Below are 18,506 nucleotides of genomic sequence, written 5' to 3'. Positions count from 1 at the left end.
CTTGTGATAGAGTAGCGAACCCCTCAAGCCCAGTTGGCGCCCGTCGCTTGTTACCCCCGCGCCCTTCGTTAGGGTGGACATCGCACCCCATCCCGATTCAGACCCCCCTCGCGATGCCGTCCCACCCATAACTTGACCACCCGGCATACCTCCACCGCCGCGCGCACCCTCCTACCAACCCGCGCGTACCGCGCCGCAGGGCGAAGGGACCCCCTGTTCGTGCTCGCACCCTTTCCTGTCGAGTCCCGCACCCCCGCGACAGGATAAGGTGCACCTTTCTTTGGTGCGCTCACTCGCACAACATTTCTCCCCTCGCGCTCAATCCACTGGTAAGGGATTCGGGTCAGCCTACCCCCTCTCTATATCGGTACGCACCCCGGGCACCCCCACCCCTCCCTCCATCGCGCTCTACCCGCGGCCTCATCCGCCCTCGTCGCGCACCTCCCTCTCGCACTCTCTTCACTCCGCACCCCCTCGTCGACCGAGCAAGGCCCCTCCGCGAAGACGACGGCGCAGTGGCGAACCTTTTCCGGGCGTATGCACTCGCATAAACGTCGGGGGGCGATGCCAATTTCGACGGCGCGCGCACAATTTCTGATAATTCGTGAGCAAACTCCGCTCCTCGCGCTCGTACCGAGCACCCTACCCACTCGGAGCACCCCTCACCCTCTGGCGCACCTTCCTCGACCGGTGCCTGACCCCCTACCTGCCTCTCCCGACCCGTCTCGTCGACTCGAGAGGCCCCCTACCCCTCCCTCCCCCTATTGATCCAGCGTGGTGCCCTCCCCTCCCGTGCCCCCCTCGCCGAATTCAGACTCGCACCTTTTCCCAAGGCGCAAGTACCCACACCCCTCCCACCCCTTCTCGCCGAAATCGGAGGTGCCGTCGATGTTGACGACGCGTGCGCAGGATCTGCGTGTTCGTCAGCGCGTCTACGAAGGACCCCTCCCGTGGTATGAGGCACCAAAGGGCCCCTCCGCCCCTCCCCCACCCCCTTGCGGATATGTTTTTCATCGCAGTTGCACCCCCGTCGCCCGCGTGCGGAAAGGCGTCGATAGAAATGTTTCTGGAAGGGGGGTCAGCATCGCGTAGATAGGTCAGCGAAGGTGCAGTCGACGAAGGGGGAAGGGGTAGGGGGGTGAGGGGTAAGGGGGAGACAAAAGTAACCTGAATAGGTCGGACATAAGCCACAAAATCATGGCGAGGGGATAAAAAGATAAGTACAAGGAGGGAGGGGGGGGGGCGGGTAGGAAGGGAATGGGGCCGACGAGCGAAAAGGTATCAGTAGAATGATCAGTAAAGCGACAAAATCGTAGGTAGGGGGACAAGGCTCAGCGGAGGGAGGGATACACGAAACCAGCAAGGTGGGAGAAGCCAAGGAAGGGGGAGGGATAGGTCATGGAAGGGAGCGCTAAGCGATGAGATAAGGTGGGAGCAGGTGAATAGTGATGGGTCAGTAGATAATTAGTGATGGGTCAGTGACACAATAGTGATGGGGGTCAGTAGATGGTTGAAGTAGTAGTGCAACAAATAGTGATGGGGGGAGGGGGAGGGGAAGGGGGACGAGGTGCTCACTTACCTGAATCGCGTTACGCCTTGAGCTCGCCGCCGTCGGCGTTGACGAGCGCGCGTAATCATCGCATATGCGCGTCGGGTGACGGTGAGCGGGGAGTCGCCCGAAAGCCGTCAAGACGACTCGATCTTCGCGCTCAGCATCGCGCTCGATGCCGTCGTCGAGCTCATGGGGCGCGGAAACCGCTGGTCGTCGTCGGTGCCGCTGCGCACGATGAGCAGGTGAAGGGCAGGGAATGACTGGACTCACTCTCGTCGACTTCAATGCGGCGCGCTCGTCGTCCGCTGCCCGCCGTCTCCTCTACGCGAGCAGGCCATGCCCGACGCTCTTCCTCGCTGCCGCCGCCGTCGTGGTCGTCGTCGCCGTCGTGGACGAGCGCAAGCAAGCTCTGCGGGGAAGGAGCGGCGCGGAAGAAGCACGGGGAAGAAGTCGTTAGAGGCTGACATTGACAGGCGCCCACAAGTACCTACTCACGTCATATGTGAGTGCAGATGGGCGCGAATGTAAGCCCGACGGTGTTCGTGAGCGCGCAGATGGCGCACGAGAACCAAGGCAATTTGGAACATACTCTGCACGAGGTATTAGCACGACGTCGAATGAGATTGGTGAAGGGATAGAAAGGCAGAGAGATGCCTATAAGCCCGCCAAGGATGCGGTATCGCGAAGAGACACTCACCGTCGTTAGGGCCAAATCAGTAGGGCGAGTGACCGCGCTAGCAAAGAGCGCGTCGCCGCAAGGTTGGGAGGCCAGCGTGCCTATAGACCTGAATTCAAAGTAGAATCAGTCAATAAATCAAACGCATCACTTGAGCTAGACTTACAGGAATCAGAGGTGCGCTTGCGGCGTCCACAGTAGGTGTCGAGAGCGCTAGGCAAATCGAATCAGCGAAAGCAATGGGGCCTTTAAAAGGCTCACCATTGCAGAGAGTAGCGGAGGCGGCAGACAAGTCTGAAAGGCGTGGTCAGCATAGGTATCGAGGGTAATAGCAAGCGAGAGGACGTACAAGCATGCGAAGGGTGGACAAGCGATGGGTCACAGAAGGCGCTGTAGATAGGCGGAGAGGGAAAAAGGTCAGGCTGGCTGATGTCGCTACCAACCTCCCCGCCCGCCCTTTATACACAATCTGCCTGCCGCCCTCCGTCTTCCCCCGACCTGGGCTCCTCGGCGAGCGCTCCCATCGCCCATTCCCTGCGTCCAACGCGTAGCCTAAATCCATTCAAATGTACGTGAGCGGCGACCGTTTAGCTCACCGCAGTCGAGACCGAAGTTTGCGAGCGCCAGGGCGGAAGATTGGGGTGCAGTCCTCCCCGGGGCGGCATACGTTCTGCCAGTCTTGCGTTGCGATGAGCGCCCGCATCGCGTCGAATACACGTACCGGACGACCTCCGCAGTCAGGGGGTGGCGTTAGTGAGCAGCGGAGTCGGGGATGCAGGAGCTGCCCGCTGAGCTTTGCCGGCCGCGTTCTCTAGCGCAAAGGGTGTCTCCTTCGACGCCTGTTCAGCCCAGCGTTCGCAAGAGAGCAGCAAAGCAACAAGAAAACATAAGTAAAGTGACCGGTGACGCGTCACAAAGCCGGGGTGCCCGCGAAAAAGCGCCAGGAAATTCGAGGTGGTGGTTGAGTTGTGCGCGATCAGGCTGTTGCTCCATTGGGAAGGCCTTGAAGTGCTGGAAAGTGCGCGCGCCAGAGGCGCGCCTCGTTCAGCGTTGTCTTCGTCGTTTTCGACCTTGCCGACCCTCGGGAACTTTACCGACGATACTTCCGCCCCTGAACACACATTCTGCCAGAGAGTCTATGCAGAATACAATGCAATTACCTGATATGAGCAGTTCAGCTCGCAGGATATCATCTTCGAGAGCGCGCGCATCGCGCCCGCTGTCACCGCATCCTGTCAAAATTAGGCTTCGAGTATCAGGGTACATTCCTCGGAAGAGTTCCGAGCACGGAAACGTACGAGGCAGAGTGGAAGATACGCTCGGGAGCTGGGGCGAGAGCGCCGAGAGGTTGCCTGCCCGCGATTGCGCGCTACGAGCGTACGGAGTCATGTCGTGAGTCACTTACCTCGAGGCTGAGACCGGAGATGAATCCAAAATTTCAATACGCCCAGGCGAAGAGACCGATAGGTGGCAGACTAGGTGTGAGGAGCAGAGGGTATGCATATCGAAGCCTGTAGTGAGCGCAGGCCAGTCTCGCGTCCGGGGCGTGCTGATACACACTCACAGACAATTATTGTGTACTTTTCGCGCCGCACGCCCTCGCTAGGACAATGCAGGAGGTCCGCCGAAATCGACGCCACATATTCAAACCACCACCTCTTGCGCCGTGCATAGCGTTCGCATGCGCGGGAGGCAATTCTGAGTGCAGAAAACGCGTCAATAGCATCAATAGAATCGATCTTAGAGATAATAATTTTCACCGAATATATTTTTGTGTAGGGTGACCGTTTGAGGTGGTGAAGAGGTCGAGTTGCGCATGCAAACCTCTTCGACCTTCAGAAACGATAAGACAGAACGCTGATCCCGCCCATCGAGGACTTGGCGTCGTTTTCTGAAGCGAGGGGGATGGCCGTTGTAGTGTGTGTGACCCATCGTACCTACTCGTTCGGCGGCGGACGACGTCCGAATGCTTCTCAAGCCTCCCTGCGCGCCACCGAGTGAGGATTTCGAGTACTGTGAGTGCGATTTTGAGTGGAACAGGCCGTGTCGCTCAGGATGGGTATAAATGGAGTGCAAGTTTGGTTTCGCGGTCTTCCCGGGGGCACCCGGGCATGCGATAGGTGAGAACGTGAGGTGGCGGCGCGCGACAAGGGAGCTCGGCAAAAGCCGCGGAGGTTCGTCCCGGTTTGCCGGCGTGCCGGGCCTTTGTATTTCTTCGACTTGAACCATCACTATGACTGTCTGGCGTGCCTTACGTGCTTTCTGTAGCCCTCTGTGGCGTGTATAGACTCTCTCCAAGGTCCCGCGTGCATGTCCTCAAGACTTGTGCTCGCCCTCACCCTCAAAGACATTGCGCTCAGTCGAAATTCTGCGACCCATGCTCCTGAGGCGGACCTGGATAGATATGTGTTCCCCCACGCAACGTCGCAAAATTTGGATATCCCACAGTACGCGGCCTACACGGGCAGTGCCTTTTCATTCGAGGGTTTCGGCGAGCGCCCGAAGGGGTAACATCTCAGATACTGATAGGCTCACGCCCGCACGGGATCACTCGCCGGTGAGTTTGTGCATGCTTGCTTGTTGATACGTCTGTCGCGCGGCGTTTCCTTCATATACACGTACCCTCGGCCTGTTTCGTACCTTCACCATCCCCCGCGCGCCCTCTCGTCGTCCTGCCTTCCCGTGTCCTCCCCGCCTCCCCGCCTCCCCGCCTCCCCGCCTCACCCGTGCTCTCGATGCCTGGCTGTCGACCGGGCGCTGACTAGCGCGTCGACAAGCCGGCTTGTCTAGGTGAGCAAGTCTTCTCAGCTCTTCTTCCTTCCGATTGTTCTGTGTTGTCCTGGGCTCGAGGCCGTTCATGTCCACTCCATGTTTGTTCTCTGCAGTCGCCTTCGGCCGGCTGAAGATTTCCTCGTCCATCGGTCATCGCGTCAGGCGCTGCGTGGGTTTGACCTTGGCGCCTGGCAGGCGATCCACTTCCCCTCCATGTTCTCCTTCATCCTCTTCGCCTTCCACTCCAAATATTGCTCCATTCCTGTCTTTTCATAGGAACCGCTTCTTCTTCTTTCTTGCTTGTCTGCCATGGACAGCTTTCAGCTCGCATCTGATTTTCCCTGTGCTTCCAACATGCACTGATGTTGTTGCAGAGCACCCTGGACGGTGGATTGCTGGGATTCTCGCGCAGAACGGGAGCCAGCAGGGCTTATCGGTGAGTCTCGGATTCACATTTGATCGCCAACGTATTCACCCGACGCTTGTAGTTATGCTAAGGGAGCTCCGCGCGCTGCAAGAACGACCGCGTCGGAGGCCCGCGAAGAGTATAGTCTTCTTCGCCCATGTCCACAGTGTCGAAGGCATTCTCGGCGACGACTTTTGTGTACACGGACGACGATTCGACTATGGCCAACCCGTTCCTCGGATGACGAACGCGAGACGATTGCACCTCAAACCTGGCGAGGTAGTGGTGGTAGTCACCCGGAGGATGGAGTGTAACGTTGGCGCTATACTAGCATGCTCGGTGAGTCTCCATTCATTCTATTGTTTCATGCAACACTCATTCGACTCTCGCAGCGCCCTTCCCGCGATGTCGCCCTCGTCACCCAAGTCCTCATTCAACCGCAAGTTCTCGTTTAGTTCGCAAGCCATCGGCGCCTCTTATCGACAAGCAACCCAACCCGCGAGCAAGTCCTGAAGCAACGCATCGCCTCCCGTCGAACAAGGACCGTACCGCCAGGTGAGTTGAATGTGCTCGCACATAGTGCTAGGCGCTTACTTCCATTCATAGAGGGCTACAATCAACAACGCGCCGCCGCTGCTGCACACCCGCGAGACGAGAGCGAGTTCAGTTCGTGGAGCAAGTGACTGTTAGCCATCCCACGAGCGAGGCGGTAGCTGGGTTCACGCGGGTCGTAGGTGAGTTCCAAGCTGTGGAGATTTGACTGAGGCCCTAACTTGCTGTCGTAGATTGCACTCTGCTTGATGGACTCGCGAAGCAATGGATCGCCGTCCGGTGAGCGGCGTGATCGCGTCTACAAGATACGACTAGGCCGTCGAGTGTTGGCTTGTAACCAGGTAAGCGCGTCACTCGTCTTTCTCTCTCGATCTGAGACTGATCACGGCGTAGTCTCTTCTCCTATGCACTCCACTCTACGAGGCTCGCCTTCGACATTGTTCACTCGACTCTGCAAGGCTGGGTTCTCGGTCTGAAGAGCTTTCGCACGTCGGGCACCCTTGACCTGTGCTCTTGGCGCGGTCCATTCGGCCGCTCTCGACGCGGCCAAGTCTGGTGATCCCGATACGGTCAACCTTCGCACCGAAGCGATGGATCGTCGCCCGCCGAGCGGCGTTGTGCGCTTCTGAGGTGTGCTCCTTGTGTCGTACTATTCCCTAAGCGTCCGAGCTGACCTTGCTCGTAGATGATTTTGCGCACGTCCTTTGCCTTTCTCTGTCGACCTACAACTTACGCCACAAAGTCGCGTCGCCGGACGTGACTTCATCTGTCCGGTGCAAGATCATGTCCTCGTCAGGTCTCTGTCGGTTCTCGTGTTCTCGTCCCTGTCGGAGGAGCTCCGCGGCAAGTACAACGTGCGTCGCAAACGGATTTTTTTCTCTCGTCAACAGCTTTGCTGATTTATGTTCGTCAGGCGTGTTCCCCTCGCATCCTTTGCTCGAGGGCGATTACCATCGCATCGGGCGCGGCAAGTACAAGAGTCGGGATGGCAAGGTCACCCAAGTCTACAGGAAGAAATGGGTCACTAGCCGCTCGCTTGTTTCAATTACGCGCTGCCCGCCCGCTGTCAGCAAGCACTACGATACCAAATTCACTCATGAAGCCCGAATCAACTCGTGAAGCAACATATCGCCGTCCGGCGGGCGAGGTACTGGACTTCTAAGTCTGTTTCTAGCTGTCTTTTCAGGTGAGTCCTATCTTCTCTCCTCATCTCTCACGCGTCGCTCACAACTCCCTAGGTCGTAGATTACTTTGTACATTGTAGAGTACTCTATAGCAACTTTGTACTGATCACGCAGGCCCGTCGTCCCCCGCCTACCCCTGCGCCCTTACCCGACCTTTCGGCGACCTCGACATCTGAATCTGACGTTTCTCAGCCTCCCGCCACCTTCGCCACCGCTACCACCCACCCTCGCTCGCCCTCCTGCTCAGTGCCGACCGCGGCTCCGAAAGTTCAACATGTCACGTGCCCCCATCCAGGCGCTGAGGCAACGTATCGACGTCCGGCGAGCGGCGCCATGAGAGTCCGACGAGCGAGGGAATCCGTCGCCGAGCGTGCTCGTCGAAGGAATAGGTACCGTTGAGTTGGTAGGGTGCGGTTGAGGTTGGCGGCACGGGAGAGCGCACGGTTGGACTTGGGAGTGTGCAAATGGGCTGCCGACAGGTGATTTCGGTAGTTGAAGGTCTAGTTGGTTGCAGAGGTATTGGTGGGGTACAGCTACATTGGTGTACAAATACACAGGAGTCAGTAAATACACTTCCGTCTAGCATATGCACAGTTCGGTCTTGTGATTGCCAGTTCGAGCTTCGTTCATACTCGAAGCAATGGACATTATGTCAACAAGTAAGGAGGTAGCCCTGAAAATGTAGGGAACCTCAAAGAGGGTCCTCGAGTCCATTGTCAATCAAGAGTGCAAGCTTAAAGGATTTGCTCACCGGCATGTACGGAAGTGTGACAGTCCAGGAAGGGATGTCCGGAGGAGGTTAGATGGTTGGGAAGGAGCGAGAAGAGGTATGGGCTAGCGGGGAGAGATGCTGGCCGGTATGAGTGCAAGGAACGAGACTGTGCAGTCACTAACGGTTAGCTGCCACAGTTGCCGAGCACTCGTCGGATACACCCCTCGGCGATAAGGTCACAGCGTCGGTGAGCTGAGACGTAAGACGGAGAGCGGAAGAGGAGGACGGCGAGAGGACAGTGGGTGAGGAGAGCAGAGGACGAGGAGAGTGTATAAACAGAAAGTATTACATTCACTTGGTACGACTAACCAGTCTTCATCCGAAGTCAGCAGCAAGATCCCGACGCCGCCCTGAGCACACCAAAAAGATGAAGTTGGCGAACACCTCCCAAACAACCATCCCTCCGTCACGCGTCGAAACAGGAAGGTAGCCGGGCAGCGAGCGCGGTGACGTGCGATCCGTCTATTTCGGGAGCACGCCACCAAGCGTTCGCAGGGGGAGCCGGATCCGAGCCTGGGCGGAGGGCACGGGACAGGGCGTGGATGCCAGTGCGAGTGAGAGCGAAGCAAGCCATTGTCAACGCCGATGCGCCCTGGGATAACTGTCGAGTCGCGGGTGCCAGCCGCGCGCCATTTGTGGCGCTATCCACGTGTTGTCCCTTGTTTTCCCCCACGACGTGTCTACGCGCCTCGCGTCCCGTCCTCCTCATACCGTATCCCCCGACGCGCCGTACTCCCCGCCATCTTCATCGTCCTCCAACTATCATGAATCTTACGCTCTACACGATCTCCGCCTTCATCATCATGGACAGCGAAGGGCATCGCGTCCTCGCGAAGTACTATAGACCAAAGAGCGCGGAGGCGCTGGCGCCGCTGGGGGCGAAAGGTATGCAGTTCATCTCGACACGAACAATATATGTCACTGACCCTGTACTTCCCCGTCCATCGCCCTGCGTCCCCCTCAAGCTAGCAGCTTGACAACACTGAAGGACCAAAAGGCGTTCGAGAAGGGCTTGTGGGGGAAGACGAAGAAGGCTGGAGGTGCGTCGTACACACTTCCCTAAAGACCAACGCTGATCTTTTGCTGCGCACACACAGGCGATATCATCTTGTACCAGGACCACCTCGCAGTCTACCGGCACTCCCTCGACCTCATCATCTACTTTGTCGCGTCTCCGGCGGAGAATGAGGTGCGGTGCGAGGTTACGATGCATACGCATATACTGACCCCACGCCCCTCGTCTAGTTGATGCTGTCAACAGCACTGAACTCCCTCGTCGACGCGTTCAACCTCTTGCTACGGGGGCAGCTCGAGAAGCGCGCCGTGCTCGAGAACCTCGATCTCATCTTGCTATGCCTCGATGAGGCGGTCGATGATGGGTACGTCCTCGATCTCGTCTTTGGCGTCTGCACTCCCGTCTTCGACGTCTGCACTCCTTCCTTCGGTGTCTGCACTCTGCTCTTCCGCGCACTCTTGGCTGACGATGAACTCGCTTCCAGCATCATCCTCGACACCGACTCCACCGCACTTGCGTCCCGCGTATCACGATCAAAGGCGGACACGACGGAGATCGTCATCAACGAGCAAACGGTCATGAACGCGTTGCAAATCATGGGCGAGCGCGTCCGCGGGCAAATCGCGCGTGGCCTCTAGAAGACCACGTCGCGGCGTCTAGGAGCTCGCTCGTAGCATGCCATTGTGTATCCTCATTGTCCATATTGCATTCTTGACCCTCCCAGCCTCGTCTACAACTTTGCCAGTGCTCATCGCAGCACTCATGCAAGACGGTCCGTCTTAATCGTCAACTATCTCCAGCCTCCCCCTTCAGCCTTCGCACATGTCCTGCCTTCGTCGCTCGACGGACTCGCGACTGACCTAGGTCTTCGACGCGCGGGGCAAGCCATGGCAAGCAAGACGAGTAGGTCTGCATGGCTCAGTTGGTTAGAGCGCCGGTCTCATACGCTTGTATGAACCTCCTCTGTGAGGTGTAATCCGGAGATCGCCAGTTCGATCCTGGCTGCGGACATTCAAAGCATATAACCTGGCTTTTTTCCTCTCCAAAAAGATGAGCATTGATGCGGACGAGGAGCCTGGGGGAAGCGTATATCATTGTGCATCGACTGACGCGTCAGAGAGGTATAGAACGAACGGGGAAGCCAGTGCTGGACGACGAACTGGCGATGCGAGCATGCGGTGTGCTGCAGACAAATGTCAGTAAGGCGTATTAGGCGCTGGGCGTTGGGCTCACCGATGGCACGCGTTCTGCGCGCGGAGAGACCACGGCGAGAGGCGGCGTCGGCCAGGAGGGAGGCGAGATCGACGCTCAGCGAGTGGGAGGGCGAGGAAGATGTCAGCGAGCGTCGGAAGACGAGGGGCGAGGGCACGTACCAGGTTGAGCGAAGATCGCAAGAAGACACAGAATCCTTCGCCCCAAAGCGACCGATAGGGTGACCCAACCATCCAACCCGAGACCTTTCAGAAAAGACCGCCACAAACGCGACCAGGACTGCCCGCGGCGAGTCCCACTGGTCCCACACGCCGCCCAGGCTTGCAGGCTAAGCGCGCGCCAGTCCGCCAGCAGCAGGAGGTAATGGGTCCCACGACCCGGTGGGTTGAGGCGGAGCCCCAACCCCCACCGAACCCGCAGAATGACCACTCAAACGACTTGGTCTACTTGATCTCTCAACGCCTAAGAGCGTCCTCCGGCTCATCGCCTGCATCCCTCCTGCATATGCGGTCACAAGCCCCGATAACCAACTCCCTCGTTATCCGCCTTCCAAAGCCGAGCACACCATGCACCACCCCATCCGGACCCCGAGACCGCTCACGACCCTTTGTTCCCCGTTCCTGGGACGAACGATCAGAACTTCTACCCGTCGAAGCGTGCGGGGCTTCACCGTGTACTTATGGCTTCTGCCCGCCTATCCGAGCACATGCACACCGGGGCTGGCGGCGCGGGCTCGAGGACCGTCATATAAGTGGAAGGCAGTGGAAGAACCGCGGCGCGCGCTTATCGTTCGCCTGCGTGCATCGCGTCGACCATGAAGGTATCAATGTCTGCGTTATCACTCGCTACTGCAATGCAGGCTGCACTCGGTGCCCGCGCCGCCACAGTCGCGTCCGAGGCCTCTATGACCTTGCTAGGCTTTGGTGGATCGGGTGCGTTCTCCCTTCTACTCTCTTCCGCATCCTCTCCAGTACCCTCCTGTACTCCTTCTCTCTCGTCTTCCGCTTTTCCACCCCTCCCCGTTCCTTTACTTGCAACCAATCCCCCCATCTCACGTCCCACCCCACCAGGCGCCTGGTGGCCCTACGACCTCTACAACTTCCCCGACCCCGTCCGCGCCAACCTCTCCGCGCTCCTCTTTTCCGACACCGGCCTCGGCCTCACCTCCTACCGCTACAACATCGGCGGCGGCGGCGTCAACGTGTCGAACCCCGTGCGCGCGCCAGAAACATTCTATGTCGACAACAATACATATGACTGGGACGCGGATGCCCCCGGTCGGTACTTTTTGTACCAGGCGCAGGAGGTAGGCGGGGACGACCTGAAGATCACGATGTTTGTGAACAGCGCGCCGGCGGCGATGACGCTGGAGCATGCGTCGTGCGGGACGAGCTTTGCGAACGGTGAGTGCGGGTAGGTGCATGGGTACGTGAGTGAAGGGGAGAGGCGGAAAGGACAGTGAAAGGATAATCGGGCTTTAGCTAAGGATGGGGATGTCGGCGAAGGAAGAGGATATCAAGGGCTAAGACCTCTCAGGAACGGGCGACTGGTACGGCGGGTACGTCGCGGACGTGCTCGAGCACTTCCTAGTCGATGAAGGTCTGTCGAAGATCGCGTACGTCTCGCCCATGAACGAGCCGGATAACAATTTCGGACCGTCGCCGTGTGGGCAGGAGGGGATGGAGGTCACGCAGTATCAGTACGCGTTCGGCTGACCGCATCGTCGAGGCGTTCACCCAAGGGATACAGGCGCGCAGAGATGATCACCGGCCTTTACAACGCCCTCGTGGATCGCGGTCTGCAGGACAAGGTCGGCATCCTCGCGGACGAGTCCAGCTCTCTCAGTCGCGCGACGGGGGAGTACGCGGACTGGTTGCCTGAAGTCATTGACATGGTGCGTTCAGGCAAATTGCCTCCAAGCGCGAATCAAGAAACTCACCGGACCAAATGCATAGGTCGCCTACCTCGTCCACCACACCTACGACTTTCCGTCCGACGCGAGTTATGCGGCGTATGCTGCGGACGTCGCAGACCGTTTCCCGGGAAAGGCGACGTGGATGAGCGTACGTGATTCTCCGCCAATTTCTTCGCTCGCACCATCCTGATCTTCCGATCCATACGGCAGGAGATCTGCTGCTCCCTCGGCGAGGCAGACGGTACCGGCCGCGGCTGGTCGGGAGGATACGACCCGACGATCGCTAACGCTCTGATGTGGTCTGGCATGGTCTATCAGAGCATCCTCGTCGCTGGCGAGGCGCACTATGACTTTTGGACGCTCGTGTCTGGTGGTATAGGGTGTGATCCGCTTGGCGATGCTTCGTGCGTGACGACGCCAAATGCGGATGGGTGGACGGTGAGCACAGGCTTATGCGGCGAGATATACCGATGTTCATGCTATCATCAGGACGGCGTGATCTATTATGACGACGACTACGCGACGAACGGTAACTACGAGCTTTGTGAGTTCCTTACGTCGGGGACACAGCTCCTCTTGCTAACCCGTTTTCTTTCAGACTTGACGAAGCACTTCTGGACGTACAAGCACTTCGGCAACTTCGTGAAGCGTGCGTCGCCTTCCCTCCTCTTTCCCTCTTCCCACTATATCAATCACTCCTATAGCTGGCGCCTCCCTCTACCCCATCACCAACACCGACTCCACGCTCCTGAACTCCACCATCGTCGTCGGTACACCCTCTGGCGACGCCTTCAACGTCATCTCCATGAACCCGACCACGGAGGATGCACAGCTTGAACTTTCGTTCTCTGCATGCGTCGAGCCGACCACTGCATACCGCACGTCCGCCGAGGAGGATTTTGCGGAGCTTGAGGGGGCGGATGTGGTGGTGTCGGGCGAGGAGGGCTGGGTCTTGACTGTGAGCGCGACAAGCCAAGAGACGTTTGTGTTTGGGGTGGTCGATTGTTGAGAGGTTAGAGGTTGGGGATGGTGAACAATAGGAAAGCTTGTCTTAGGAATGTACAATCCACTAACCTTTTGGAATGAACGGCCGAACAAGGGGTGGCAAAGCTCAGTATATAGAACCACAATAGCTGCATAGCGTCTGCATGGCTCAGTTGGTTAGAGCGCCGGTCTCATACGAATGTATGAACCTCCCTGTGAGGTGTAATCCGGAGATCGCCAGTTCGATCCTGGCTGCGGACATAATGTTGCCAAATATTTTTTCTCGTCGCCTTCGTCGTATCACTACAAATGCAGTTGCTTTGTAAGAAGCGGTGGCCGCCTCCCAGAGAGGCGGCCTTTGTGGGTGTATAGGCTTGTGTACATGTGCTAACGTACCTCATGCATGGATTTGTTAGCTTCTTCTTCCTTTCAAGACTTCAAGACGCAGCTCGCCTCAAGATGCAATATGCCGATCCTCGTCGGGCAGGACGGTGGCTGGGAGGAGAGTAAGAACCAAGAAGCGACGTGCGCGCCTCAAAGGTTCGTCGGCTCACCGCCTGCAATTTCATAACGACCTTTACTGGTCTCCGCTCGAGGGAGACCGCTCCGTCCCATTGAAACTAGTTATCGTCCGCGAGAATTGCGCGCTACAAGACTGCCCTAAATAGGTTCAACAATTGGCAAATCCTCCATGAATATACAGCAATGCACCTAAAGCAGCCTATACGAGCACCTGAAGCAGCTCTGGACAGTTTGAGAGACTAGCTATCTGCCCCCACGAATCATCCCCGCGCCAGTCACGTCGTCCTTCGTAGGATCGCGTTCGAGGTCCATGGGGTCTGCAGGTGCCCCTGGGATATCTTCCTTCCCTATTCTATCAGCCTCTCCGGGCACGCCTGCTGCAATTACGGCGTCCGCCCCCGCCACACCCCTGGCATCCGCCCCCGCCACACCCCTGGCATCCGCCCCCGCCATACCCCTGGCATCCGCCTTCACCGGATCCGTGGGCGTCACCGGGTCGTCCCCGCACCCGCAGTCGTACGTCTCGTCGAGGTGGGCGCAGTCGAATTCGGGTTTGCGGAGGCGCTTGTTGACGGTGTTGTGCACGTCGCAGAGCCTTGGGAAGGATGGGTCAGTTGGAAGGAATGGGGAGGGGGAGGGGGGGAGGAGGAGGGAGGAAGGGGCGTCGTGGAGGAAGGGAAGAGTTGATTATGCATACCATAGCGATGCAGATCGCCGAGAGGATGTCTGCAGGCGAGTACAGTCAGTATTGTGAGGAGTGTAGACGATGGGCGGAAAGACCAATGCACCTGTGGCGGGAACTTCTTCAGCAACTGCTGGAACTCCGTCGCGCACTCCCCACATGGGTAAAGGCGCGAGAATATGTGGAAATAGGATCTGAGCGCTTCTTGCTCGTCTGGTGTTGGATTCTGGGCATGGTGAATCTATGAGCTACAAAGCACACGAACGCGACGCTCGACACGCACCTCAGGGAACCGGAGCGTGATGGTATGCCTATCCCATCATCAGCGCACGAGCGAGGCGAGTCGCGGGCGGACGCACAGTAGCTTCCAGGTCGCGCGGCCGAGTTCAGCTCTACCATACCCATGTAAGTCAGTACATGCACCAACGAGGGATATGGTCCACGCACTTGGCCGTCGCATTTCCCAGCTTCGGCATGATCACGCCACCAGCACCGTTCACGGGTAGCTTCGCGAGGTCCTGGCGGAGCGAGCCCTCAACGCCGCCGTCTCCAAAAATATCTCCTGAGGTAGGATCGAAGTACGTTCGTGTTGGGGGGTGGAAGAAGCCGAGCATGGCGAGGAGGAGCTGGGGCATACGTGTAAGCGCCCGTCGCTGGCTAGCGGTCGACTCGTTCCCCGCCCACCCGATCGCGCTACCGCACTCACCATGGCGGTTATTATGACGATAAACGCCCTGGCAAAGCGGGATAACATGGTAAGGGTGATTCGCTGGCCAGCAGCCTTCTCCAAAGATGGAAACGAAAGTCAAGTGCGAGCAGGCGTCTAGAGCGCCGATGGTAAGGTGCGGAACTCCGGTCCGGGATCCCCTCTTGCACGAACAAATATTTGCTCCCATTCCGGCGCGTCGATGGCACATGCTCGATCTTCATCGACTCGCACCGCGAAAACCTCGACAATATCCAAGGAAAGAAGGACTTAGCAATTGGATCTTGACGAGACAGTGTGGTAGACGATAAAGCACAATTTCGGTGCTAGTCGTCCCCACGCATCGAACGGTCACTCTAGAGGGCATCCATCCACGCTGCCTTTCCTACCAAAAGCAACGGCTCACAACCTTAGATATCCCGCGCATCGCTGATCCCCTTCTTCTGCGCCTTCTTGTCTCCCAATTCACACTTTCTGGCCTCCCCATCCTCCCCCTCTCGCTCCACCGTCGAAGCCGGCCATCGATGGCGCGGCTGCAGCATCCCGCGCAATCGCCGACGGTCTGCCAGTATTTGCCCACCCTCAAGCGATTCTGTATATAAGAGCGCCAGCTTCGCTTCCTCCTTCCCTCCGGCTCTCACTGAACCCCCTCGCTCAGCGTTGTACGTCTCCGCGCCGTCCAGAGTGGCGACGCGACTCTTCTGTTGCCCTTCGTGGCTTCACAAGACGAACTGAACCTTGATCAAGGTCGGTGGGTGAGTCTTGTTTCTCATTGCTCTGCTCCTCGCGCACGATCGTTGACCCATCGCCTCACGCCGCAGCTGCCTGCTACGGCTGCTCACCAAATTTGACGACGGGCTAGTGTGCTGGCTCGTCCGATACCATTCTCCTGTACGTGTTTTCGCTCCTCGTATCGACATCGTGCTCACGCCCAGTGGTCCCAGGCCCACTCATGTCGGCGGGAGTCATCTGAAGTCTGCGTCGCTCTAGCGATGCGGGTTTTCTTCCACCAAACAAGTACCCCAGGCCATCGAGGGCGGTTGCTCTGCTATGTAGAGTAGCTACGCACGGTTTCTTGGTCAATATGAAGCTGTGCACCCTCGATTTCTGAGCGACGGCTGGCATTATGAGCACCGTCAGCAACTGCTCAACGACAATCTCGCACTGGACGAAGCTGCTGTCGGTGCAGATGCGTCCGCTACCTCTTCCTCCTCCACTCTCCTTTCGAAAATCCTATTTTCAACCCTCGAAAAAGCCACGGAATTCTTCAATGGACACTGTGGGATTTGAACCCACGACCTCACGCAATCGGAAGATGCGAAGCGTGCGCGCTACCCCTGTGCCAAGCGCCCGATGGGGATGCATGAGGAATTGGGCGCTGTTGTCGTAGGGAGTTATAAGAGCGAGAGAGGCTTTGGTGGTCGCGGAAAGGTTAGGAGTACCTGCTGAAATTGAATGAAGGGAGAGCCATACGTAAGCCCGGTAGCGGGCGCAAGACGAGGTAACTGTTATTAGTTGTAGGTTTGCTCGTGTTTGTCTCCGCGGTGGTGGCTTTATGGCCAGCATCCGAGTCATTCACTTTCCAGTTAAAGGAAGCATAGCGACATCATAATAACTATTCTGAAGCTCTATGAGTGAATACTGATAAGAAAGCTATGCTTTGGGCTTCAGGCTCTTTGTGTCCTTGATACGATACACGAGCTTCTCGCCGTGGACCTTCTTATCCAAGAGGAGCGCAAGGCCTTCCGCCACATCGTCGAGCCCGTTGGGCATGATCCTGACGCGATTGGGAATGAAGGGCTCCTTCTCGTCTGCCAGCCATCTCGAGATCTGGCGGTAGAAAGGCGCGGCGACTAAGCAGAGAAAATGGACTAGTCAGTATAACCCTTCCCTCACTGCGAAAATCCCATGACCACTCACAGCTCTCGTCCTCCGTGTATGAGGTACCCACGTATGTCAGCACGTCCGTGACGGTCGCGGGGAACTGTGTCTTCTCCGCCTCGGGTGTCGGCATGAGGACGGTGACTTTGGCCGGGTTCTCCTTGTTGAGCTCGGCGAGTGCGCGGGCGAGCATGAGCGCGGAGCCGCCCTCGCTGATAGCGTCGTAGGCCCAGGGTGTCGGGCGGCCGCCAGTGGCAGCGACGATGGCGCGGACCTATCACACGGGGCAGCGTTAGACGACACGACGATGGGAATTTGGAACGGTGCACAAACCAGGCTGGCTTCGTCCTTGCGTTCGCGGTAGTCGACGACAATATCGGCGCCGAGCTCGAGGGCAAGGGCTTTGGAGGCACCGGCGATGCCGACGACGTACAAGCCGGCGCGCTTGGCGAGCTGGACAGTGAACGCGCCAACGGAGGTTGATGCGCCGTTGAGGACGAGCGCTTTGCCCTCGTTGGAGGCTATGGAGAAGGATTGTGAGCAACGACGCATGTTTATCATGGGTAGAGTAACTCACCAACGTCAGCGCTGCCCGGAGCGGGAATCCCCAGCATGACGAACAGACCCAGCGCCCCAGTCATACCAGCGAGCGGGATGGTCGACGCTTCCTCGAACGACGTCTTGTCCGGGATGGGGAATGTCGTCGCCTCGGGCGCGACCGTATACTCTTGGTACGCGCCCCACTGTTCATCCAAGTTAGCTCGTATCCCTCTCAGCCTTGACCTGTGCTACGATACCTTATTCTCGAGCGCCAGCATCTTCGGGAACGCCGCGACGCGCTGGCCGATAGCGAACTCCGTCACGCCCTCGCCCACGGCGGCGACGGTGCCCGCGACATCGCTGCCCTCGACGTACGCCTCGTCCGGCGCGTAGCTCCAGTGCGGGACCTTCCAGTCTTTGGGGTTCGCCGCGACGGCGGCGTTGGCGATGAGGACTTCGCCGGGGCCGGGAGTGGGGATGGGGAGCTTGGTGCGGATGGTCACGGAGGCGCTGGTAAGGTAGGAAATTTGGTAGACGGGGAGGGAGGACATGATGTTAGAAGAAGTAGCGAAGTGCTGTTTGGGAGTCTGTAGAGGACTGGGAGATGGGGAAATATGAGGATTGCTCGTCTGTTATATATTCAGCGGCACCACCAGCCGTACATCTTGAAGCACGCAAGACACCTCTCGAACCTGTCGAGAGACGGTTCATTGTCAGTCAAAGTTCCATCGCTGTCGACGGATTTGTAAGGCTGGTCGACAGTGATTGCAACGAAGACTTACCCGCAACATTCGTTGAGAGTACGCATCCTGGATGTTCTCATCTCTGACATACAGAGCTCGACTCTACGACACGAGTTGGTAATCGCCTCGCTTCTCTCGCCCAGCGTCATTAATCAGCGCTGACCGAAGCGTTTCGGAAGGCGAGTGGGGTATTCGGCGAGCTGAATATGCCTCTTGAGTCCATCGGTTCGCCAGCCGATGCAGTATTTTCTCAAGAGTCGCACTAAGGAGATTCCTTGTTGACGATACAGCCCATCTTCACGGCAGGTATCATCATGGTGCAGGACTCTGGGCTGGCTTTGGATTGGCGATGCCAGCTGAAAAGAAGGTCTGCGATCTTTTTCTCGCTGTAA

The 18,506-nt window shown here is 58.0% G+C and overlaps 12 protein-coding genes and 2 non-coding genes across 14 annotated transcripts; 6 read left to right on the top strand and 8 right to left on the bottom strand.

Moving 5' to 3' along the window:
- Window positions 1-210: 210 nt before the first annotated feature.
- On the bottom strand, window positions 211-1,955 carry SCHCODRAFT_01314675 (uncharacterized protein). Its single transcript, XM_050341432.1, has 6 exons — window positions 1,823-1,955; window positions 1,580-1,777; window positions 992-1,066; window positions 823-912; window positions 376-594; window positions 211-326 (listed from the first exon to the last, which is right to left on the bottom strand). Exons 2-6 carry the CDS (start codon window positions 1,636-1,638, stop codon window positions 290-292), a joined length of 480 nt encoding a protein of 159 aa, XP_050199089.1. The 5' UTR covers window positions 1,639-1,777; window positions 1,823-1,955; the 3' UTR covers window positions 211-289.
- SCHCODRAFT_02509173 (uncharacterized protein) lies at window positions 1,740-2,542 on the bottom strand (the record flags this gene model as incomplete). Its single annotated transcript, XM_003030693.2, has 5 exons — window positions 1,740-1,777; window positions 1,823-2,039; window positions 2,250-2,329; window positions 2,395-2,441; window positions 2,490-2,542. 5 exons carry the CDS (start codon window positions 2,540-2,542, stop codon window positions 1,740-1,742), a joined length of 435 nt encoding a protein of 144 aa, XP_003030739.1.
- Window positions 2,543-2,877: 335 nt separating this feature from the next.
- Window positions 2,878-3,809, bottom strand: SCHCODRAFT_02334145 (uncharacterized protein). The gene is made up of 3 exons (XM_050342409.1): window positions 3,527-3,809; window positions 3,389-3,460; window positions 2,878-3,339 (listed from the first exon to the last, which is right to left on the bottom strand). The coding sequence occupies exons 1-3, from the start codon at window positions 3,615-3,617 to the stop codon at window positions 2,966-2,968; spliced, it is 537 nt and encodes a 178-aa protein (XP_050199088.1). The 5' UTR covers window positions 3,618-3,809; the 3' UTR covers window positions 2,878-2,965.
- Window positions 3,810-5,490: 1,681 nt separating this feature from the next.
- Window positions 5,491-7,479, top strand: SCHCODRAFT_01155212 (uncharacterized protein; the record flags this gene model as incomplete). The annotated part of the gene is made up of 9 exons (XM_003030263.2): window positions 5,491-5,745; window positions 5,799-5,860; window positions 5,914-5,961; window positions 6,013-6,136; window positions 6,192-6,299; window positions 6,755-6,812; window positions 6,872-7,073; window positions 7,133-7,144; window positions 7,335-7,479. The coding sequence occupies 9 exons, from the start codon at window positions 5,491-5,493 to the stop codon at window positions 7,477-7,479; spliced, it is 1,014 nt and encodes a 337-aa protein (XP_003030309.1).
- A 598-nt stretch (window positions 7,480-8,077) lies between these two features.
- Window positions 8,078-8,952, bottom strand: SCHCODRAFT_02630569 (uncharacterized protein). The gene is made up of 2 exons (XM_050345613.1): window positions 8,880-8,952; window positions 8,078-8,799 (listed from the first exon to the last, which is right to left on the bottom strand). The coding sequence occupies exon 2, from the start codon at window positions 8,486-8,488 to the stop codon at window positions 8,321-8,323; it is 168 nt and encodes a 55-aa protein (XP_050199087.1). The 5' UTR covers window positions 8,489-8,799; window positions 8,880-8,952; the 3' UTR covers window positions 8,078-8,320.
- SCHCODRAFT_02630566 (snare-like protein) lies at window positions 8,248-9,679 on the top strand. The gene is made up of 5 exons (XM_003030264.2): window positions 8,248-8,799; window positions 8,880-8,954; window positions 9,012-9,103; window positions 9,160-9,293; window positions 9,414-9,679. The coding sequence occupies exons 1-5, from the start codon at window positions 8,679-8,681 to the stop codon at window positions 9,565-9,567; spliced, it is 576 nt and encodes a 191-aa protein (XP_003030310.1). The 5' UTR covers window positions 8,248-8,678; the 3' UTR covers window positions 9,568-9,679.
- Window positions 9,680-9,836: 157 nt separating this feature from the next.
- On the top strand, window positions 9,837-9,940 carry SCHCODRAFT_t166. Its single transcript has one exon. It is a non-coding gene; the product is annotated as a tRNA-Met (tRNA).
- A 1,054-nt stretch (window positions 9,941-10,994) lies between these two features.
- Window positions 10,995-13,065, top strand: SCHCODRAFT_02508611 (glycoside hydrolase family 5 protein; the record flags this gene model as incomplete). The annotated part of the gene is made up of 8 exons (XM_003030265.2): window positions 10,995-11,544; window positions 11,678-11,840; window positions 11,891-12,035; window positions 12,097-12,204; window positions 12,267-12,494; window positions 12,546-12,600; window positions 12,655-12,705; window positions 12,761-13,065. 8 exons carry the CDS (start codon window positions 10,995-10,997, stop codon window positions 13,063-13,065), a joined length of 1,605 nt encoding a protein of 534 aa, XP_003030311.1.
- Window positions 13,066-13,198: 133 nt separating this feature from the next.
- SCHCODRAFT_t167 lies at window positions 13,199-13,301 on the top strand. Its single transcript has one exon. It is a non-coding gene; the product is annotated as a tRNA-Met (tRNA).
- SCHCODRAFT_02630563 (uncharacterized protein) lies at window positions 13,295-13,826 on the top strand. The gene is made up of 4 exons (XM_050345612.1): window positions 13,295-13,343; window positions 13,437-13,535; window positions 13,595-13,700; window positions 13,752-13,826. The coding sequence occupies exons 2-4, from the start codon at window positions 13,440-13,442 to the stop codon at window positions 13,775-13,777; spliced, it is 228 nt and encodes a 75-aa protein (XP_050199086.1). The 5' UTR covers window positions 13,295-13,343; window positions 13,437-13,439; the 3' UTR covers window positions 13,778-13,826.
- SCHCODRAFT_02630558 (uncharacterized protein) lies at window positions 13,696-15,098 on the bottom strand. Its single transcript, XM_003030694.2, has 7 exons — window positions 14,951-15,098; window positions 14,692-14,870; window positions 14,604-14,636; window positions 14,528-14,555; window positions 14,351-14,470; window positions 14,260-14,288; window positions 13,696-14,157 (listed from the first exon to the last, which is right to left on the bottom strand). The coding sequence occupies exons 1-7, from the start codon at window positions 14,996-14,998 to the stop codon at window positions 13,806-13,808; spliced, it is 789 nt and encodes a 262-aa protein (XP_003030740.1). The 5' UTR covers window positions 14,999-15,098; the 3' UTR covers window positions 13,696-13,805.
- Window positions 15,099-15,153: 55 nt separating this feature from the next.
- On the bottom strand, window positions 15,154-16,342 carry SCHCODRAFT_02630555 (uncharacterized protein). The gene is made up of 3 exons (XM_050345611.1): window positions 15,895-16,342; window positions 15,772-15,841; window positions 15,154-15,705 (listed from the first exon to the last, which is right to left on the bottom strand). The coding sequence occupies exons 1-2, from the start codon at window positions 16,073-16,075 to the stop codon at window positions 15,789-15,791; spliced, it is 234 nt and encodes a 77-aa protein (XP_050199085.1). The 5' UTR covers window positions 16,076-16,342; the 3' UTR covers window positions 15,154-15,705; window positions 15,772-15,788.
- On the bottom strand, window positions 15,906-16,585 carry SCHCODRAFT_02630553 (uncharacterized protein). Its single transcript, XM_050345610.1, has one exon. The coding sequence runs from the start codon at window positions 16,523-16,525 to the stop codon at window positions 16,190-16,192; it is 336 nt and encodes a 111-aa protein (XP_050199084.1). The 5' UTR covers window positions 16,526-16,585; the 3' UTR covers window positions 15,906-16,189.
- On the bottom strand, window positions 16,579-18,246 carry SCHCODRAFT_02630552 (GroES-like protein). The gene is made up of 6 exons (XM_003030695.2): window positions 18,154-18,246; window positions 17,629-18,102; window positions 17,409-17,574; window positions 17,165-17,352; window positions 16,871-17,105; window positions 16,579-16,803 (listed from the first exon to the last, which is right to left on the bottom strand). The coding sequence occupies exons 2-6, from the start codon at window positions 17,920-17,922 to the stop codon at window positions 16,604-16,606; spliced, it is 1,083 nt and encodes a 360-aa protein (XP_003030741.1). The 5' UTR covers window positions 17,923-18,102; window positions 18,154-18,246; the 3' UTR covers window positions 16,579-16,603.
- Between the last annotated feature and the right edge of the window lie 260 nt (window positions 18,247-18,506).

Source organism: Schizophyllum commune, assembly GCF_000143185.2.
Source record: "Schizophyllum commune H4-8 unplaced genomic scaffold SCHCOscaffold_8, whole genome shotgun sequence".
Classification (NCBI taxonomy): Eukaryota; Fungi; Basidiomycota; class Agaricomycetes; order Agaricales; family Schizophyllaceae; genus Schizophyllum; species Schizophyllum commune.
The sequence above is the reverse complement of the archived record's forward strand: the minus strand, read 5'-3'. Positions and strand labels throughout refer to the sequence as shown.

Coding starts and splice junctions, on each gene's coding strand:
- SCHCODRAFT_01314675 (XM_050341432.1), bottom strand. CDS start 1,638: ATGATTACGCGCGCTCGTCAACGCCGACGGCGGCGAGCTCAAGGCGTA. Junction 595..822: donor TACTTGCGCCTTGGGAAAAG/GTGCGAGTCTGA, acceptor ACGAATTATCAG/AAATTGTGCGCGCGCCGTCG. Junction 327..375: donor GAGGGGTGGGGGTGCCCGGG/GTGCGTACCGAT, acceptor ATCCCTTACCAG/TGGATTGAGCGCGAGGGGAG.
- SCHCODRAFT_02334145 (XM_050342409.1), bottom strand. CDS start 3,617: ATGACTCCGTACGCTCGTAGCGCGCAATCGCGGGCAGGCAACCTCTCG. Junction 3,461..3,526: donor CGTATCTTCCACTCTGCCTC/GTACGTTTCCGT, acceptor TAATTTTGACAG/GATGCGGTGACAGCGGGCGC. Junction 3,340..3,388: donor AGCTGAACTGCTCATATCAG/GTAATTGCATTG, acceptor ATGTGTGTTCAG/GGGCGGAAGTATCGTCGGTA.
- SCHCODRAFT_02630569 (XM_050345613.1), bottom strand. CDS start 8,488: ATGGCTTGCTTCGCTCTCACTCGCACTGGCATCCACGCCCTGTCCCGT.
- SCHCODRAFT_02630566 (XM_003030264.2), top strand. CDS start 8,679: ATGAATCTTACGCTCTACACGATCTCCGCCTTCATCATCATGGACAGC. Junction 8,800..8,879: donor GGCGCCGCTGGGGGCGAAAG/GTATGCAGTTCA, acceptor GTCCCCCTCAAG/CTAGCAGCTTGACAACACTG. Junction 9,294..9,413: donor GATGAGGCGGTCGATGATGG/GTACGTCCTCGA, acceptor ACTCGCTTCCAG/CATCATCCTCGACACCGACT.
- SCHCODRAFT_02630563 (XM_050345612.1), top strand. CDS start 13,440: ATGCATGGATTTGTTAGCTTCTTCTTCCTTTCAAGACTTCAAGACGCA. Junction 13,536..13,594: donor CTCGTCGGGCAGGACGGTGG/CTGGGAGGAGAG, acceptor TCGTCGGCTCAC/CGCCTGCAATTTCATAACGA. Junction 13,701..13,751: donor TTGCGCGCTACAAGACTGCC/CTAAATAGGTTC, acceptor ACAGCAATGCAC/CTAAAGCAGCCTATACGAGC.
- SCHCODRAFT_02630558 (XM_003030694.2), bottom strand. CDS start 14,998: ATGTTATCCCGCTTTGCCAGGGCGTTTATCGTCATAATAACCGCCATG. Junction 14,637..14,691: donor CTGGGAAATGCGACGGCCAA/GTGCGTGGACCA, acceptor TGGGTATGGTAG/AGCTGAACTCGGCCGCGCGA. Junction 14,471..14,527: donor TCACGCTCCGGTTCCCTGAG/GTGCGTGTCGAG, acceptor CACCATGCCCAG/AATCCAACACCAGACGAGCA.
- SCHCODRAFT_02630555 (XM_050345611.1), bottom strand. CDS start 16,075: ATGCCAGCCGTCGCTCAGAAATCGAGGGTGCACAGCTTCATATTGACC. Junction 15,842..15,894: donor TCCCGCCGACATGAGTGGGC/CTGGGACCACTG, acceptor GAAAACACGTAC/AGGAGAATGGTATCGGACGA.
- SCHCODRAFT_02630553 (XM_050345610.1), bottom strand. CDS start 16,525: ATGACTCGGATGCTGGCCATAAAGCCACCACCGCGGAGACAAACACGA.
- SCHCODRAFT_02630552 (XM_003030695.2), bottom strand. CDS start 17,922: ATGTCCTCCCTCCCCGTCTACCAAATTTCCTACCTTACCAGCGCCTCC. Junction 17,575..17,628: donor TGCTGGCGCTCGAGAATAAG/GTATCGTAGCAC, acceptor TTGGATGAACAG/TGGGGCGCGTACCAAGAGTA. Junction 16,804..16,870: donor ATACACGGAGGACGAGAGCT/GTGAGTGGTCAT, acceptor TTCTCTGCTTAG/TCGCCGCGCCTTTCTACCGC.